Source organism: Ambystoma mexicanum, chromosome 8, assembly GCF_040938575.1.
Source record: "Ambystoma mexicanum isolate Mex_15411 chromosome 8, UKY_AmexF1_1, whole genome shotgun sequence".
Lineage (NCBI taxonomy): Eukaryota > Metazoa > Chordata > Amphibia > Caudata > Ambystomatidae > Ambystoma > Ambystoma mexicanum.
In genome coordinates, this window is record NC_090929.1 from 823,577,427 (window position 1) to 823,597,901 (window position 20,475).

Consider the following 20,475-nt stretch of genomic DNA (forward strand, 5'->3'; position numbering starts at 1 on the left):
GAGAATACATTTACTACAAATGCACAACTTACTGTGCTACGGAGCACCTGTCCTCAGCCTAGCACTGCAGAAGTTGATGTTGGCGTTGCCTGATGATGGTGGGGATAGCCCGTGGGGACAGAGGGAGAAACCACATGTTGGTGCACGCTTACCTGCTGTCTGAGCAGGCGTTCGGTCCCTGGGTGCTCCTGGTCCGAACAGGTCCAAACAGGAATTGCCCTTTTCTTTGTCTGCACTTCACAAGAGACACCCTTGATCTAAGAATTAAGAGCAGAAAGGAAGAGGCAGGGCTAAGAAAGTGGGTGGTGCTTAGGCCAGGTGACCTAGATCCACTTGCACCTGCTCCTCATCTGCAAAGGAAAAGAGGCTGGAGCGCTGCTTAAGTAGGGAAAAAGAGCGGCAACCAAGAAGGAACCAGGTGGTCGAAGCTTAGGCCAAGTGACCTAGATCCACTTGCACCTGCTCCTGCACTGGGACAAGGAAAAGACCAACTAGGAAGACACATCCTCATTTGGGTGAGACAAAAACAAATCAGCACTATATTGCTAATACAGGCAGAAATCATGTCTGGTACCAAGATGAGCAGAAGACAACAAAGAGTTCTAAACACTTCCTTTATTAATTCAGATATTCCCAAACACCACTCTGGCACTGAGACGAAGAAGAGGGCTATGGAGGTGTAGAACCAGGTATTTCCACCAAATGGATTCTGCCATGTTCAGGCAATTGGACTTAATGACCCATTCCTGAGGTGAATTAACACCCCTAGTGGATATAAAAATCCTATCCGCACACCACAAAGAGGAATGGGCTGGAGCGAAAGATGCTGGAGACACTGGTGCCGGTAGCTGCATGGAGCAGGAGAGAGAGATGCTGAGGCCAAGGCCGGCCACAAGGGGGTCTGAAAGTCTTGCTGCCCTCCTTATCTCGTGTACCCAGCAGAAGCTGGGTATGCCCGAGAAGCCCAGCCGCTGTGGGAAACCAGGAGGGCGAGTGGTGCCCCATGTGGACGGCACAAGGAAGGCGAAGCTCGTGGAAGCTGGAAAGCAGAACAAGGAAAGAGGAGAGAGAAGGGAGCTGCCATGTGCAACCGGTGAGTGGAAGCAAGAGCAGCACTCATACCGGGCACTCTGGGAATTTGAAACATGTACTTTTGAATGCTGAACAAACTGAAAGTTATTGTAAGCACTTGAATGCTGAAACAAGTATTTTTGGAATGCCAAAACAGGTACTTTTGAACACCGAACCAACTGAAACACATTATAAGCACTTTTAAATGCCGCACTCGTGAATGAAGTGAAAGAAAGGTGGTGCATCTAGCATATACAACAGAATGAAGTGTTTACAAAGCCAAGAGAATGCCAGGGAAGATATGAGATGGGAAACAAGTAATGGTCAAGCTAAAAGAATTTAAGGAACTGCAGGTTAAGAGGAAACCTGTATTGGCTAAAGAAAGAGGAATACAGAAAAGTGTAACAATGAGCATGTGGCCAACCAGGACACGGTACAGTGTTAGAAGAGTGTGCCACTGATGAAAGAACCAAGTTTCACTGTCAAAGGAAGGCAGTGGCCATTTGTTGATGGACAGCAGTCAAGAAAGTCTATTGGTTGCGTGACCTGTAATGGGCAAACCATGTGGTCCGACAACTGTGTCTAGACCGAGTGCCCCCCTGTATGAAAAAGCCAATGAAAGTATCCATAAAGAAGGTTGGGTTTTGCAAAAGCCACTTATGTGATGTTGAAGTTAAGAAACAGAATTACCTATGTGAACCAGTGAAAAATACTGATCACAAAAGAGCTGGGAAGTGTCCCAAGGAATAGCATTGTTTTGAAAAACAGGAAGATCTGAGCTCTTGAGGGAAGGAAACCCCTTTTACTATTTTGTTGAAAGCAAGAATATGTGAACTCTTGGGGAAGGGAACCCCAGTGTTTTTATGAACTATTCTGAACTTGGGGAAGGGAAAGCTGATTACAAGCCAAGAGCTGGAAGAAGCTCGGAACTTTATTTTGAACAATATTCATTTTGATGCTGACATCCTGTAATAAAGTGTATTGGATGTCGTAAAGCTGGGACACGAGACACAGACCTGCTGTGGAGTCATTGTGTTTGATCCAGGCAGCTTTATTTACATAATTGCAAATGTACATCATCCAGTTTCTCTTGAGGGTATTTACAGTAGACAGGAGACAAGACATGACTGTAGAGCAGAAACCCACCTGCCATCCTTCACACTCCAGCTCAGGCCCCCAACTGACACTCACAGAACATTCACTCACAGATGCACCCAACATTCTCCTGAGCTGCATTCATGCATCAACATTCTAACATCAAGCACTCCAGGCCAGTGACATAAGAGAAAACTACATTATAACATCTCCCTTTCATACCCTGACACAACCATCACAACATCTCCCTTTCATACCAGACTCAACAGCAACATCCCCCTTTCTCACGACACAAACCTTCTGACACAACAACATCCTTCCGTCCAGACCCGCCACATCCGGACACAGAGTCTGCCACACTCTGGCACAAACCAAACCAATAGGGGAACCAATCAAACATACAGGTGAGGAACAGGAGGAGGGGACCACGGGTTGACGCACTACGGACCTGGATACAACACAAACAGTGAGCAGAACCAATGGAACTCTGTCCTGGGAATCCACAGACTAACATGCAGGAGAGGGGTGTTGCCACACCAAGACAACATTTACAGGAGGGATGCATTGATCACACTCCTTCCACTCTCACAACCAAAACTCAAACAGCTACAACCTGCTCCCACTCATCGCCACACACCCACCCTACATATCACAACCATATCAAAAGCAAACCAACTTCCAACCATTTCAGCATCAGACACATGCACACTGCCTCATTCGCTCACTGCAGACATACGTATACGGGGACGGTGGAACGAAGCACACACATACAGTGCAACCTCTCAACAACAGGCGAGCACATACATCTCACCTGCGCCACGTACATCCTTACCAGTATACTCATGCATGCGTCAGCCAAACCACAACCAAACCACAACACTACCAGACACGCTCACAATGAAACAACAATTAAACATATATTGTGCTCCTGGTAGCACTGCAAACTTTAAAATATGAGCTAAACTTTGAATCCCTAACTAAATACAACCTGCAGAAATTTACACATGTGTACATTTTCTTTTATAATTCAATCTACACATCAGCATGCAATAAAAATTTTTTTTCCATTTGACCTGAAACCTCAAACCTTTATGTTTGTAAATTTTTCCTTGACCCAACACTCCAAACATTTATTGTTTGGTAACTCTTTCCCTTAAACCTTGAAATCCCAAACCTATTTGTTTGGTATCTTATTACATACTTCATTTTGAGCGTACCAGTTACCATGTGTACCTCTAATTTGAGCGTATAAGTTCACCTATTCCAAATGTACGTCCTAACAGAGTGTACCAATTAGTCATTATAACATACAACCTGACTTCAAGTATAAAAATTGGTGCACAAGTTATACTTGGGATTACAATATCCGCTCCACGTTGGGCCACAACACTACACACACTTGACAAAACAACGGCCCGACATAACTTTCAGGTTATTTATATAATCCTACATAGTATATCATGTGGCATCCAAAACCACTATTCTTGAACTATACAATACAATACTGAGGATGTCACCTCCATATAGTTCAAAAATGCCCATCAAAACATCAGACACTTTCCCCGATATACCACACCAATTTTTTGCATTGAAAAAAAAAACTAAACATTTGCATTATCAATTCACAAAACTTCTGTTGTCTTTGCAATAAAAAAAACGTATTGTATGATTTCCCAAATTCATTGTCTTCCTTTCTTTCATTTAAACAAAGTGCTGCAAAATCATATGAAACCTTTAGCTAAAAACATGCTGGCTGGCCAAACCACACGCTTCTCATACTACATTCCTCTTAAGAATGAGCAACTTAACCATATAAATTAAAAAAAACCTGTGAGGAGCAACATAAATGTAATTTCCTGTAACAAAAATTATTATTAAAGACATCATTAATTCTGTTTGTTTAAACTTTGCTTATTCCATTATTCTAATGTGCGTTGCATTTCGTTTCTCTTGTTTCCACATGACCATTGCACTTCATTTAAACAGGATACATACGCCAGAACGCACATAATACATCATAAATATTCATAAAATATCAAACCCGTAAAACTTTAACACCAGTGCCAATGCAGTGTTCCACTTCATTCCGCTCGGTAGTGATTGCAATGCTGTCATGCTAATCCATTGTACATTGCTCCGCTCGTAACGTTGCTGAAAGTACAATGACATTTTGTTTATTTCCGCTCCGTAGTAAATGTCAATGTTGTTATGGTGATCCCAATTGTTTTTCAAAAGGGCTGCACGTATTGTGGTGTTTTTTAGGTCCTTTTAAAAAAAATTACAGCTGAACTCGCGTACAATTTTGCAAGGCGCAGCTCCGCACTGTCCGATGGTAAAGGTAAGAATCAATGTAGATATTTTATTTTTTTATTTCTTATACTAACTTGTGAAAACGCTCACTGTTGGATGCCTTCTCTGGAAAAGGTTTCACCGTTCATTTATATTTGGCTTGTAGACTGTTGATTCCTTGTGCGCACTGATCACGCAACACGCAACTCAAAATGCTCTCCTCCAACGTTCTATCAACCATAACGCTCCTGAACATCTCACCAATGGCTTTCTGCACTGCGCCATAACCCTGTAAAATTCCACCACGTCATCATTTGCCCAGGACACTGGGAAGGTCAGATCATTCCCTCCCATCTAACTGGCACCTCAAGGCTGGAGCCTACAATAACACAGGAAGCTCTCATGTGTTGTACGACAAGAACACTTTTCCTTTTAAATCCAGGCAGGATAACAAACGTTGGTGTACAACGCTGCATTTTTCCTTCCCCTTTTTAACATTTCGGCATCATCATGAATGGGGAAATCGTATTTTCATCTTTACATGCACTTATCATTGTCTATGTGGGGATCCTTGGGGCATACTTGTCTTGTGATGGGAGCCCTCCTCCCAAGGAACCCACTGTGATGCTCTCTATGCTGGGCAGGATGGTTTTATCACATGCAATGGGGGAACGGTGGGTTTCTCATTCATAGCTGTTCCCCCCCCACAGCTCTCCTTACTGTCTATTAGTTGCTGCAGCGTCTCCTTCAGTACCGCTGTCCTTTTCCGTAGTTTCTTATCTGTCAAGGTTCTTTCATCCTCATCACCATTGTAATAAAGTGTATTGGATGTAGTAGAGCTGGGACACGAGACACAGACCTGCTGTGGAGTCATTGTGTTTGATCCAGGCAGCTTTATTTACATAATTACAAATGTACATCATCCAGTTTCTATTTATTTATTTATTTATTTATTTATTTGCAGTAGACAGGAGACAAGACATGACTGTAGAGTAGAAACCCACCGGCCATCCTTCACACTCCAGCTCAGGCCCCCAACTGACACTCACAGAACATTCACTCACAGATACACCCAACATTCTCCTGAGCTGCATTCATGCATCAACATTCTAACATCAAACACTCCTGGCCAGTGACGTAAGACAAGACTACATTATAACACATCCCTGCACATTGTATACAGTTACAGCGCAAGTATAGGTTTTTGGACACAGACAGCCATTTGATTTGGACCTACTGATACAGACTATCCTTTGTTTTCTCAAGGTAGGGAAATCCCACCTTAGCATAGGGAAAGTTAGGCCTTACTCCATCCTGCCTTTTGTGTTAATAAAATTATATATTGAGAACCAATCTTGAATCTGTTGACTGTGTCTACTTCATGATGCCTTCACCATGGACATCCAATTTTAGCAACCATCAGGACACCTCAACCACTTTTTCTGTTTTTTAGCCAGTCAATGGTGTATGATTCAGCATTTTTTTTTTTATTATTAATTTTATTGAAATTCAGCATTTTGAGGTGGTAATATCAATGCAGTGTAACTTGTTGGTGCCAAGCAACAGGACTGATTTTCATCTTGCAGATGTTAATCAGCACTGCAAAAGAAGTATCAAGTGGGAGAGTACTGATCCTTCTGGGTTCCACCAGGAGTTGATACCCTCCTGTATACCATTTATCTTGTCCATTCTAGACAACACTAAAACCTCTTTGTCTACGATTGGCACATTTATTAACCTGATTGGTTTGCTGCTGAGTTTTTTTCAAAGAGAATTTACAGCAAAACAGCCCCAAGCCAGGAGTTGGTTTAATGAAGAGTGTAGAGATTTAAAGCTAGCACTTTTGCCTGTTTTGAAATCTCCTGTGAGGCTTAAAGGGGAAATAATCCAGGCGAGAGCAGCCTATCGGGCAGCCCTAGAGCGACGCAAATTGAAGTAGGAAGCACAGGCATGGCAAATCCAAGTGGAGGCATTCTGTGATAATGACTGAAAGAAATGTTGGAAGCTTTTTGCCCAGGAAACTCAATTTATGCAGGTGCGTAAAGGTACAGAAATGTCCGTTGAGGCAAAGGCCTAGACAGATAATTTAACCAAATTATATTATGGTTCTATGGAGACGGTAGCTATCACAGCCCCCGGCTTGCCTTTGAACATCTCAAAAAAGGTGGTTGCCCTTGCCATATCTAATCAACCATGCCACCAGGCACCCGGGCCAGACGCAGTCCCTGCAATCCTCTTTAAAGTTTTGCTTGAATTATGGGCTCCATTGTTAACAATTAGCTTCAACGCCATTTTAGAGTCCAGTGAGATACCTCCATCGTGGAAATTGACAATCAAATTTCCTATGTTTAAGAAAGGAGACTGTGACAGTCTACCCGCTTACAGACTGTTATCCTTGCTTGATACAACCTTTAAGATCTTTGGAAGAGTGTTATTTGGGCATCTGGAGGAGTGGATTTTGCCCAATTGTATACTTTCTGACTTTCAGTATGGCTTCCGACCTGGCGTAGACACTGTGGACCAGGCCTCCACCCTTTACCTAGTGGTGGCACAGTCAATATTCATCAGCAGAGAACTGATTTTTCTGACATTTCTGGATCTGAGTTCCACTTTCAACAAGGTTAAGAGAGATAAGCTCTGGACGGTGCTTGGGACCATGGACTGCCCTGTTGAGATGCTGACTGTGCTTAAGGCACTTCACAAGGGAAACCAGGCGTGTGTATGATATGGAGACCAGGGCCAGTGCACACCCTTTTTTGATGTAAACCTGGGGGTTTGTCAGGGTTGTTTGCTGGTGCCTGTCCTCTTTACTCTCTATATTAATGGCCTATATAAGGTGTTAGTGGACACAAACACAGACTTTCCTAGAGTCAGCAATAGGGCCCTTCCCCTTTTGGCCTATGCTGATAACACCATCCTTGTAGCCCGAAACCCCAACATACTCCAGAAACTGATAACTGAGTATACGGATGCCCTGGATATAAAGATAAACACAGGCAGAACTGCTGTTATGACTTGTGGGTCCGGTAGAAAGAATGTCAAAATGCACAATATGTTGAGTGATGGGGCTGTCATACTGAAGGTGTATGAGTTTGATTATTTGGGAATATGCTATTCATCAGTGGTGTCGGGAAAAGCCCATATAAACCAGCAAAAAACTAGGATGAGTCAATCCTTGGGAGGACTGGCTCGTTTTATCGCTATATGTCAATGGTCAAAACAAAAGATTGCTCTGGGCAACCCTCCAGACCATCATTCTTTGCCTGCCAAGCCATTACAAAAGGGGAAAGACCATATGCAAATCAGTATTGGTTGGGTGAGCTTACACTTGTCGATGCGCGGCAGAGTTAAGAAACGAAAAACGTCTTGAGAGTTTTTGAAAATCCTTTAATTGAAGGTTTTTAGTGTTGTAGCCTTTGTGGATGACACGTGTTTCGGCAAAGAAAAATTGCCTTTTTCAAATCCAGGCTAAATGTACATATAAGATAAACAAGACAAATAAAATGAAAAGAAGTGAAAAAAAACGTGATAAGTCACTCTTAAAAATCACTTACATTGTTCAGTTTTCAGATCGTCACTGACTGTGTATAGTGCTCTAAACATTGAAAAATGATGTGAATATAAGTGGAGCTCAGTGATTAGTTGGCCCATGCTTAACACAAGTTCATATAGAGATGTGGAACAATTGGGAGGGGAAATGGAGACAATAGTTAGGACAGTTTTCAGATTTTTTTTTTTTAAACTTTTGTTTATTCATTCAGCTTGGCAACACAGAAACAGGTGAATTACAATAGAGCCTTGGAAGCAAAAAAGGGTTAATCGGCATGTTACATGCAATACATATCAATGGGATACATAAAGGAAAAGGTAACGACATATGCACCTGGGGGTCCATCGAGGGTCGAAATAACAGGTAAATGAAAGACAGCTCAGGGGCCCCCTAAGGCTGAGTTAGGAGAGGGAGCTGGGGATACAGAATCTGAGTCGGTGTTGGTGGAGGACATGAATGAGCGGAACTTCTGCCATATGTCTCTAGGCCTGGAGCAGGCGGGTTGTTGGACCGCCCAGGATTCTTCAGTGTCGGAGGCCCATGTAGCTGCTTTGAGCCACTGCGCGTGGGTGGGGGGAGTAGGCCGTAACCAGCAGAGTAGGATTGTACGCACCGCTAGTAGCATGCAAAGGCCGGCCAGTTTCCTGGAGTCGCGGTGGAGTTCAGGGAAATCATGAAATAGGCATTTCATTGGAGATGGAAGGATGGGAGATTCGAGGATGGTCGATGTAGTGGAGCACACTGAGGTCCAGAATTGGGTGAGTCGAGGACATGCCCAGATCATGTGGATGTAATCGGCCTCCTCGTAGCCGCATCTAGGGCACCTGGGGGAGGAGTCGCTAGAGATGTGGTGTAGCCTGGTCGGGGTGTAGTGGTACCTGTGGGTCACCTTAAATTGGATCAGTTTGAACCGGGAGTTGAAGGACACACCATGGATCCGTGCACACATGTGGGACCAGCGTTCATCGGTTATCTCGAGGCCGAGATCTGTCTCCCAGGAGCGCCGTAGTTTGGGGAATGTGGGGGGTGATCTGGTTTGGAGTAAGGTGTACAATCTGGAGATTTTGCCCCTCATTGGTTCAGGTGAGGAAAGCTCGGTGATTGCAGGCTCGTCTGGTGGCAATGTTGGGAAGCCTGTGTACTTGTGCTTGAGGACTCTACGTAGGGATGAGTACTGAAGCCAGACGGAGGGTTTCAGTCTAAGGGGGGCCGGGAGGTCGGGCCATTCTATAAAATTACCTTGTTCGAATATATCGCGCAGCAGCTCATAACCCGCCTCGGCCCATGTGCGAACCACGGAGGGAGGAACTCGTGGGACTCCGGGGAGGAAATTCCAAATTGGGAAGTTACCGTGAAAGGGATGGGTGATGCCCAACATTTGCCAGGCTTTGGACAAGGCCAAGGATGTGCATGTCGCTGGGTCCAGTGAGTCTGGCATCGCCGGGGTTGGTATGAACACCAGAGATCGGATGTCACGGTCGCTGACTGACAGCCTTTCCAGTCTAACATGGGGTGGGGGGTCTGATATGTTGAACCAGTGTGCAGTATGCTGGAGTTGAGCCGCCAGCCAGTACTTGAGGAAGTCTGGTGCCCCAAAGCCACCCGCCTCCATTGGGGCAGAGAGGGTCTTAAGCTTAAGGCGGACCGCACCGGAATGCCAGAGGAAGGAGTTAAGAGAGCGTGTCAATGTCTGAAAGAATTCAGCTCCTGGCCACAGCGGAATATTAGTAAACCTGTACAGGAGTTGGGGGAGTACCACCATCTTCAGTACCCCTATCCTGCCTGCCAGTGAGATCGGGAGTTTGTTCCAGGCCTGTATTTTTATCATAAGGTTCGTGAGGTATGACTGAAAATTATCGTCCAAGACTCGTTCAGTATGCCGTGACACCACTACGCCCAGGTAAGTGAATCTAGATTGGGCCCATGCGAATCCCAAGGTATCGGGAGGGGGGAGCGTGCTGGGTGAGAGAGGAAAAAGGGTTGATTTAGAGCAGTTCACTGTGAGACCGGAGATCCGCCCGAAGAGAGTAATGTCTGCAAGTATTGGGGCAAGGTTAGTTTCGGGGGAGCGGATATAGAGAAGAGCATCATCGGCATATAGAGAGACTATATCTGAGGAGCCGGCCGTACGTAGACCTCTATGTGCATGGTTCTGGCGAAGCATGTCCGCAAACGGCTCCATTGCCACAGCGAAGATTAAGGGCGAGAAGGGGCAGCCTTGTCTGGTGCCCCTAGCTATTTGGAATAGGGGGGAGCAGCGGTCCTCAGTGCGAACTCTGGCGACGGGGTTGGAGTAAAGTAGCTTGACCCAGGATACAAAGGTGGGACCAAATTTGCATTTATCGAGCACCCGCCAAAGGTAGCTCCACGAGACAGAATCAAAAGCTTTTTGCATGTCTAGGGTCGCGGCCACCGCGTGTACGCCAGGGTTCACTCTACTCATAATATTGAAAAGACGTCTCAGATTTAAGGAAGTGGAGCGGCCCGGGATGAACCCCGCTTGGTCAGGGTGGATGATGTGTGGCATGTAGGGGACCAGTCGTAGGGCGAGTAATTTTGCGAAAATTTTAACATCGCAATTGATCAGTGAAAGCGGGCGGTAAGAGCCGCATTGAGTCGGGGGTTTGTTAGGTTTTAGTAGGACTGTTATGGTGGCTTCGCGGAGTGAAGGGGGAAACTGGCCTGCCTCCAACGATTCCTCCCATAGAGCCACCAGGTGGGGGAGCAGGATGGATTTGAACTGTTTATAAAACTCGACGGGGATACCGTCTGAGCCTGGGGCCTTACCCGAGGATAGAGAGTCTATAGCATCTGAGAACTCCTCAGGGGTGAATGGATTCTCGAGGGATCCGATGGTGTCGGGAGAGAGAACCGAGAGTGGGAGACCATTTAGATAAGCATCGATCTCTGCATCGGTGGCACTGTCAGAGTGTGCATATAGAGATTGGTAGAAGGAAAGGAATTCCACATTGATATCTCCAGGGGAGGTGGCCATGGAACCATCGGGTCTCTGAATTCCGGGAATGGGCGGGGAGCCGAACTCATGGCGGAGGAGTCTGGCTAGGAGACGGCCAGGGCGTTCGCCCTCACCGTACCTCCTCGCTCGCCCGGGATTATCAAGAAACTTCAGCTCGCGGTCCGCGAGAGCGCGGAAGGTGTCCAATTCAGTGCCGATTAAGGCGAGGGTTACAGGGGTTGGATCTAGGGAATACCGCGCTTCAAGCGAGGATAACGTGGCCTCGCTCTCGGCGATCTCCCTGCGAATAGTTTTGAGGATGCCATTTTCCTTGGAGAGGGCTATGCCTCTGATGTAGACCTTAAAGGATTCCCAGAGGGTAGCCTGTGAGGACACGGAGTTGGTATTGATCTCGAAAAACTCCTCGATCGCCGATTCCATCTCAGAGCTAAACACCGAATCGAGTAAAGAATGCGGCTTCATTCTCCAGTGTCTGGATCGATCCCGATCTGGGCCCCAGCATAGTGTAACGGTTACAGGGGAGTGATCGGATAGGGTCCTGGGGAGGATTGTCATGCCCGATACACTCCTTATCAGCCCATCAGACAACAGCCATCTGTCGATCCGAGAGAAGGAATCGTGGACCGTAGAGTAGAAGGAATAAGAGCGGGAATCAGGGTAGAGAAGCCTCCATGCGTCAAATAAGGATAAACGGGGAAGAGAGGAGAGTGTAGTGTAGGCCGCTCTGGAGAGTTGACGGGGTCTGGAGCCAGATCTGTCCAAGTCCACGTCAAATATCGTGTTGAAATCGCCTCCCCAGAGAATCGGTACCAGAGGGAAGCCATCCAAGAGAGTTATAAGATCAGAGTAAAATCCGGGATCATCAATGTTGGGACCGTATATATTCAACAGGACTACTTCCTTATTCTGTAGGATACCGTGGAGTAAAACGTACCTGCCCAGGGGGTCGATAATCGTGGCTATGGGGTTGTACCTGAGGCTTCTGTGAATAAGGGTCATAACCCCGCGGCTCTGAGTGGAATAGGTGGTGAAGTATCTTTGGGGGCCCCATGTTTTAGCAAATTTTTCGCAGTATTCTGTGCAGGCATGTGTCTCCTGAAGGAAGAGGATTTTAGTCCCATGTCTCTCGGCTTGAAGTTGTAGTAATCTCATTTTCTTATGATTACCCAATCCCCGCACGTTCCAACTCATGAATGTCAGGGTTTCCCCACTCGACCCTCTAGGGATAGCCATAGAGAAATACGGGCGGGTGGAAATGTGCTCCCCATGGGCGGTGCTTACTGTGGATCAATCGAAAACGCCGATGGGGCCATGATGCTTCGGGCTCTGCTCTTTCTGAGAATACCAAGCTGCTTTTAACATTTAACCCCGATCCCCCCTCCCCCACCCACATCCCCCCCCAAACGAAGGGATGAACAACCCACACCCAAGCAACCAAAACAAACACGATGGCATCAACGCCTGGGGGGCCTGTGTACCGGCCTGGCGGCGAAGCTCCGAACTTTAAGGCAATTTAAGGATAAACATAGTGCCCACTAGTATTACCCGTACCCACCCAGGGGGGGTTCCATGGGTGACGGTAGGAGAGATGGGCAGCAGGTGGTGGAACAAGAGAACTGGATTGAAGAAAAAAAAATGTGTATAACCGATCCACTGGACCAAGGAGCGTATTAGCTCAACTGTGAGAGAGAATCCTAAGGAGAGGTGAACCAGGGGGAGAAAAGCATTTGGCGGCCCACCAAAGCCCATCAGGGAAGGGGGTGGACCGAGTAGGAGACTGCCCGGCGACCCGGACATGTTGTGAAGGGCCAATGAATCTGGGGGTAACAATCACAGTGAGAAACCACAACAGTGAAACCAACATTTTGTCAAAAGTGTGAATGAGGCGCTATTCAATAGACTAATCAGGTAATAGCGGGATTACAGAAATTCAGACAAGCAGGATTAGACGGTGACAGTTCAGCAGTTGGGGCGATCTGTTGCGAGCAAGTGTCAGTGGCCGCCGAGGGGGCATTTCAGCCAGGAAAGTGTTCATCAATGAACCTGGATGCCTCCTCGGGGAGAGTGAAAAAGTATACCCGGTTTGTGTGTTCGATACGCAGTTTGGCGGGGTATAACATTGCATATTTAACATGGAGGTCACGCAGCCTCTTCTTCACTGCCAGGAAGGTTTTTCGCTCACGTTGAACTGCCACAGAAAAGTCTGGATATAGATGGATCCTGGCTGCACCCAGGAGAAGGTCTCCCTTGGCCCTCGCCGCCCTGAGGAGTGCATCGCGGTCGCGAAAGTTCAGGACCCTGGCTATGATCGGGCGTGGGGGTGCTCCAGGTTTGGGTTTTGCCATAAGTGAGCGGTGGGCCCTCTCGATCGCAAACTGCGGGGAGAGTTTAGGGGAGTCGAGTAGTTGGAGTAGCATGCCCTCCACGTAGTCTTCCATGGGTTCGTGTATATTATCCTCTGGCACCCCGATTATACGGAGGTTGTTGCGCCTCGAACGGGATTCGAGGTCTTCGTTCTTCTTCTCAACCTCCGTAACGCGGGCAGATAACGTGGAGACCTCCGCACGAAGGGAACCCAGACCGTCCTCGGCGGCGCTCACCCGTGTCTCGATCTCCGTAACCCGACCATCAGTCCTCTCCATGTGTGCCTTGATAGATGAGATCGTGCCGTTCATGTCATCGAGTTTACTATGAAGTGTGGTGAACCCCTCTCGGATAAACTCCATCATTTTCTGGGAGTCGGATGGTTCCAGTGACAGTGAGGGGGAAGGTTCCAGTGATGACGCCTCAGCTCCAGGGGTCCCCGAGGGTTTCGTGAAGATATTGATGGAGGATTGTTTCTTGCCGGTTCGTGTTGACATGTTGCCGAAAAAGGGGGGGAACCCTGAATGCAAAAGAGATGGGGTAGGGCCACCAGGGGAGACACCAGGATCGTTAGGGAGACGTGTGGGCGGGAGGCCCAGGCAGAGCACCAGGAGTGAAGGGATATGGTGTCTCCGATGGGGGGTCCCGCCGGAGCACGAGGGGGTCGATAAACTTCAGGCGGACCTGAGCACCTCGCCGGAGAGTCTGTAGGGGTGGTCAGGGGCCGAGTGGTGGTGACCCGTAGTAGAGGCAGCAGTAGCCAGAGTCGCAGGTGCTGATGTGGTGTTGAAGACCCCGACCGTACAGTGCAGTGAGGTGGGTGGTATACAGTGCTGATCACTGAAGGCGAGTGGATGGGCCCCGGAGCATCCTTGGAGGTTAGGTCCCCCAGACGGGGGGTTCGGTGAGAAACCTTTGATGATATTTCTGTGCGGGTTATCACCTCCTAAGGGCCCGAGGAGGGGGCTGCTGGCCGGGGGAGAGACCACTGGAGAGGAGCGCCCCCGATAGAAGCCGTAAAGCTGGTAGTGAAAGGAGGGATCCAAGGGCAATTGGGGCCCAGAAGCAGTGACACCTGGAATGTTGGTGGTTGGTGGTCCCAGCGCACTCCGGTGCGGGAGGGAGAGCAGCCGAAGGGGCAGGCTCCTCAGAGCGCCTTAGAGCTGAATTGCCATGTCGACGGGCCACATGCCCGGGAAGGTTAGAATGAGGCAGAACCGGGGCGCACACACCTCGCCTCACCCCGCACCCGGAGACACCCGCGGCCCCCGGGATATAAGAGTCGTGGGGCCGGGGATCGGGGCCCGGAGGAAGGGGGGAACTCACCGCCCGCAGCCGGAATCCCAGAGTCCAGTGGTGTGGTGTGCAGCCCGCCCCCCAGGATGGGGAAGCGGAGCGGAGCGCTCCGGTGTCCGTAGTGGGGGGGCTCCCTGGTGAAGAGGATGAGGTTTGCCGTGCCAGTAGCCGGTGGGGGGGGTGGCCGTGCAGTTCAAGCAGGGCGCCCCAACCCCGCAGTGGGCCGCGAGCCGCCTGTCATCGGCGCGGCCTCGCGGAGTCAAGCGTGGGGGTCGGGGGCGCACCCGCCCGGCAGCACGCCGCCCAGGACGGGGCAGCGGAGCGAAACGCTCTGGAGTCCAGATCCGACGTCCACAGGATTAGGGAGAAAGAGGCCAGCCGCTCTTGTAGCAAGTGGGGGAGGGCGAGTGCGTAACCGAGTGAAGCGCCCCTCCCCCTCAGGAGGCCTCAAGCAGCGGGACTCAGCTGTGATCCCATGGATCCGTGTGCGGGGACGGGAAAGCTCTCTCTCCCGCTCAGCCCGCGACGAGTTGTATCTCCGCCGCAGGAGCGGCTCCGGGGGCGGCAGTTGGACCGCGGGTGTCCGGACTCCCCAGCAGTCTCCCTGGAGTGTCGGATGATCGTGGCACCGGGGCAGACAGGAGAATCACGATAAGAAGGTGCCTCGCAGTACGGAGCCGAGAATCAGGCGGCCATCTTCGCTGGGCACAACAGCGCCCCCCCCCAGTTTTCAGATTTTTAAGTCCGCTATTTGAGATGTCACAGAGAAAAACGAAATAATTAAATATAAGTGAATAGAAAATACAAACAGTGTGGTAGTAGAATCATGGTATAGAGTCTTACCCTTACTCACTTCCGTGAATAGCAGCATAATGCAAGAAAGTAGTAAGCCATGGGTTCAATCCCACCTGTGTGGAAATTACATACAGACCCATTAGTTTCATTTGTTTTAATTATAGGAACGTGCATGCACAGATACAAGGAACATGCCCTGTGTTCTGTTACAGATTGGGGGGGTCATTCCGAGCTTGGAGGTAAGGTAAAAACGATGCCGGTAAAGGATTACCGGCATCGCTTACCGCTACGGGCCATTCCGACCTGTCTGACCGCTATTTACGGCACCGTAAACTACGATGCTGTAAATACCGGTCTTTGGTCACGCGCACGCCCCACCATGCCGTAATTAGCGACATGGCGTAAACCGGAGCTGATCATAAGTATGGAGCACACGGAAGTAAATAACGGCCTTATCAAGGCCGTAAAGTATCTTACCGGCATGGAGTACACACAGGCATCTCAGAGAAGGAGTAAAGAACCCTGAGCAGTGGTCCACAGAGCCACAGGTGCACACAATCAGCACCGGTGGAGGCAATGGAGTGTGCCACAGCAGAAAAGGATCACACCCACACACCACACCCCCTCCCACGCAAAGAAAATAGGGTTAGCAGCACATTAGGCAGGAGGCCCTGCCAGCAAGGTCAGAACCACTAGAACTACACCAGGAGACACAGGGGGAGACGGAGGGAGAGACAGGCCCAGCATGCAGCACCAGTGCAGCCTCCGCCACCACCCCAGCAGCCCCCATTCCCACGCAGCAGGTCCTGTCCCTCATGGAATCCCCTGAGCAGACACCCCCCCCACCCGCTAGAATGTGATAGCCTCACCACCATAATTTGGTGGCGAAATTACCAGATAAGTGAGCAGCATACAAATACACACCGCTCTCCCGGCACAATTGAAGGTGATGCCTGTGCCCCACACCCATGCCATAGGCACCTATCAGCACACTGTTGGGCCCATGCATGGCATGTCACAACCGTCCAGTACACGGACGCAGAACGAAGTGCTGGAGCAGCTCCTTAGGCACACAAGGGGCTACAAATCCCTAAAAATTACAACCCAGGAGATAAACGACACAAAAGTTGGCCCCCATGCATTGGCAGGCATGCCAAATGATATGGGTGCCCCTGACAGCACCCACGTGGATTAGGTTGACCTGCATGGCATGCATGTGGCGGATCACAACCGCAAGCAATACCATTCCCCCAACGTGCAGACGGAAAGCAAGGCAAGATAGAACATCACACAGGGGTGGTTTCTGACATCCCGCAACAACTCATGACTCAATTGGCCAGCTGACCTCTACGCTACCGTGCCGCATGGGCCGACATGCAGGATGACGTTGATGGCTGCTAGGTGAGTCGTCTGAATGTGCCATGCCAGTGCATTTGTGGCATGAGGTGGGTGCCTGCATGAACAAACTTGGTTGAAACGATGAAGCCACTGCACAAAGTGCACCCCACCAAACACCATGCCACAGAACCAGTGTAACGGCACATTAGTACAGATACCCAGATCGATGGTGTAAGCCACACCACAATCACAACATTAACAAAATCTGACAAGGCCAAATCCCACAGCACATGCACCACTCATTTGCGGAACCCACTACCATAAGGCCATATAAGAAGATGCACTGCATATGCAGAATATGCCTGCCTCCAGCATTTCACCACACCGGAGAGTCATCCCTGGGAGTGGATTGAACTGAGGGCAGCAGGGATACCACACCACATCACCGTTTCGGCACACCCATAGGAGTGGTGGAAATCACCATAGTATAGATCAGAGCAGTATGATGAATATGAGCCACTGACTAGAGCCAACACACCCAACAACGGATTCACACAGTACACAGCACTTCATGTATCTACCATCTAGACTGCTGCATGCATCTATGAAGTGCCTACCACGAGATGTGTGTGACAATGTCCATGGACCATCTCGTAGACGCTGCCCCCTGCTGCATTCCATTGCACTGGACACATATTGGGGCCATGAATGGGCTAAATGCATCCATCGACATGTGCGTATGGGCATCAATGACCTGCTGCCATGTCATAGTAGTGCAGTTCTTCTACATGACAGTCCAGAGACTTACCTAAATTGGCTGCACATGCAGGTGTTGGCGGCTGTCCCTTGACACCATGGTACTGGACCCCTCTCAGAAACCCACAGACCAGGCCCAGGGAGCCCTATAAGAATGGCCATACCCGTGCATGCGTGAAGATGAAGCAGCCACCTGGCTTGTATAAGGCACATATGAGTTGCCGAAGCTGGACTGGTGGGGGACCCATCTACTGCAATGTGGTGTCCAAGACCCCCATGTCATGTGTACAGCTGAACAAATTGTGCATCCCTTGGAATGTGGCTCTGTCCCCTGACATGGGACTGCTAGCACCAGATGAACATTGAGTGAAGGAGGAGGAGGAGGAAGGGGCAAGACAGCATCATGGAGTCGGTGCATGGGAGGGACATGTTGTGTGGCTAACACCGTTTGGACATAACAACCAAAACACAAGACAGCAGAGGCCGGCATCATATGGGCACACAGGGCCCTGGGTGTGTGCATACTTGTAGATCATGCACTGTCAGACGTCATGATACACATGCTGAATGATAAATGTCCACACAGGTTAAACTTTGCAACTCCAAGGGTGTATTTGATTTTTAAATGGATGAGTGTAAACATTCCCTCCACCCGCCCACCCCCCTCCGCCTCCCCCCAACTCCACAACAAACCCTCCCCCTCTCCCCCCTCCCCCCAACTCCACAACAAACCCTCACCCCCCTCCCCCCAACTCCACAACAAACCCTCACCCCACTCCCCCCTACCCCCAACTCCACAACAGTACTCCAATGAAGTACATTAAGGCCACATGTAGCAGCAATGATGATTATTCCATGCTCCCGGGGGCCGGGGGAGGCATGTCCCGGCGCCGCATAGAACGCAGAATACGTCGCAAAGGACTTGCCGGTGTGTCACGACTGGATGTGGCCGTGTCCTCCTGCAGATGCTGCGGATTTGAATGTGCAGCCTCAAGGGCATCAGCTATGCATCCTAGGACGTCACACAACCTGGTAGTGCTCTCAGTGACTGTCTGACGCATTTCACAGAGTTCATTTAGCCATTCCACCCTGGCCTCTCGGTTGTCCTCCATGAACTCAGTGATGAGGTCAGTGAGCTGAGTTGCACGACGTGTGCCAAATGATGGGAATTCATCACTGAGGTGACGTGGCCCTACGTGCTCTGGCATGGACTCAACTGGTGAACTTGGCCCACGATCATCGTATCCCTGTGTGTCTGTTGGAGCACTACGGCCAGGTGTTGCAGGATCCCCAAAGTCACTACATGATGCCAGGGGGACATTGCTGGGCTCCGGGGTGTAGACTGTGGGATGGAACTCCTCCTCGGACGCCCCACAGATGGATGAAGGGCTGTCCACCACAATCTCCTCGGGGCCCGTAGCTGCCACCTCCCCAGCAATGCTGGACTCTGCCGACGTTGGGGTGGCCATTGTGGCAGGTGCCGATGCAGGGAGGGATTGGGGTGGTGCAGCCTCCACTGACCTTTCTGGAGCCGGGGTGGGTGTTTTTTTCGGTGCTGGAATGCGCTGGACCCTGCCACTGCCCATGGAGGTGTTTGGACGGCTCGTCTGGGCCTCACCGCTGTCATGATCAGTGCCTGTAGGGGTAGAAGAGAGGGTCAACATGAGTGATTGTATGATGCCCTAATAGCATACATGGCTGCATTCACATTTCAGTCATTTGGGGTTTGTGGCCTTTCGGGTGTAGCAACAGCAGTGATACATGTGCATGAGTATGATATGTACATAGGTTTCGGAGTGACTCATCCTGCCCTGGTAATGTGCAGTCTGGCTCACACACTGCCGAACCTGCAGCACAGTTTGCATGATGGTATGTGCAAATCAGAGCACTACGATTGATGTGCGTTATGTACTTGCACTTGGCCCTTGAATGCGTGGCAGTTGGCTCAGCATTATTTGGATTGGGGGGAGGCAGCATGAGAGGTTGCCTTAGACGGGCCTTGGGGGACTAAACATCATGTAAATGCCTTTGGCAGTGTTGACTTTGGACACTCACCTCCATCGGCAGACGACGTAGCCCCGCACTCCATATCGCCGATGCCCTCGATTGATTCCGTCCCGATCAGTGAACCACATGTCTCCTCCCATGGCTCCAGTCTCAATGGGGAACTTGGGCTCCCTCCAGTCTGCATTGCCTTACTCCGGTTGGTGGAGAGGAGGCTACGCACCCACACCCGCAGATCATCCCACCGCTTGTGGCAGTCCCTTGGGGTGCGGGGGGTGGTGCCTACTGCACTCACCCTTTGGGCAGTTTGTTCCCAGATGTTTTTTTTACGCATGATTGACTCTCGCCGCATGTTTGTGCTGAAAACAACATCAGCGTGCTCTGCAAGGTGGTTTACCATTGCCTGCAGCTCTTCCGGGCTGAATCTCCTCTTGCGGAGCTGGTCCTCGGACTTCTTTGGGGCTTTCGGCATTGGTCAGGGGTGTGTGGTCCTTTCAGGTACTTCGGATTGCTCCCAAGGGTGCTGCCTGAAGAGGATGGCAATGGATTGTGTTTTTAAAGATGGCCGCCGCGCTCCTTCCCCTTCCTGTGCGATGACGAAATTTCCGGTTCTGTTGTTTTGCGGTGACCGTAATTTACGGGATCAGTAAATTACGGTCACTGTTATTTACAGACGCTGCTGCTTCCAAGGCGGTGTTGTTATGTACGTGTCGCAGCATGCTGGTAGGGGGTTTTGCGGGTCATTTAGCGGCATGCCGCTAGGTACTTTTCCGGCATGGCGAAAAGCGCGTGTCAGCGAGGTTAGAATGGGCCGCAATTAGCGGTCTGACACCAGGCCGGTGTCGTACTTTCCGCCATGCCGGAAAGTACCTGTAGTTACCTCCTGTTATCATTTGTTAGCTTGCCATACGAATTCTATGTATCGCCTCATTTTCTTGAG

General features: G+C 49.7%; 1 protein-coding gene across 1 annotated transcript; it reads right to left on the minus strand.

Annotated features, from left to right (window-relative positions):
• Positions 1–18,379: 18,379 nt before the first annotated feature.
• LOC138472704 (myb-related transcription factor, partner of profilin-like) lies at positions 18,380–20,007 on the minus strand. Its single transcript, XM_069611012.1, has 2 exons — positions 19,587–20,007; positions 18,380–19,167 (listed from the first exon to the last, which is right to left on the minus strand). The coding sequence occupies exons 1-2, from the start codon at positions 20,005–20,007 to the stop codon at positions 18,380–18,382; spliced, it is 1,209 nt and encodes a 402-aa protein (XP_069467113.1).
• Positions 20,008–20,475: the final 468 nt, after the last annotated feature.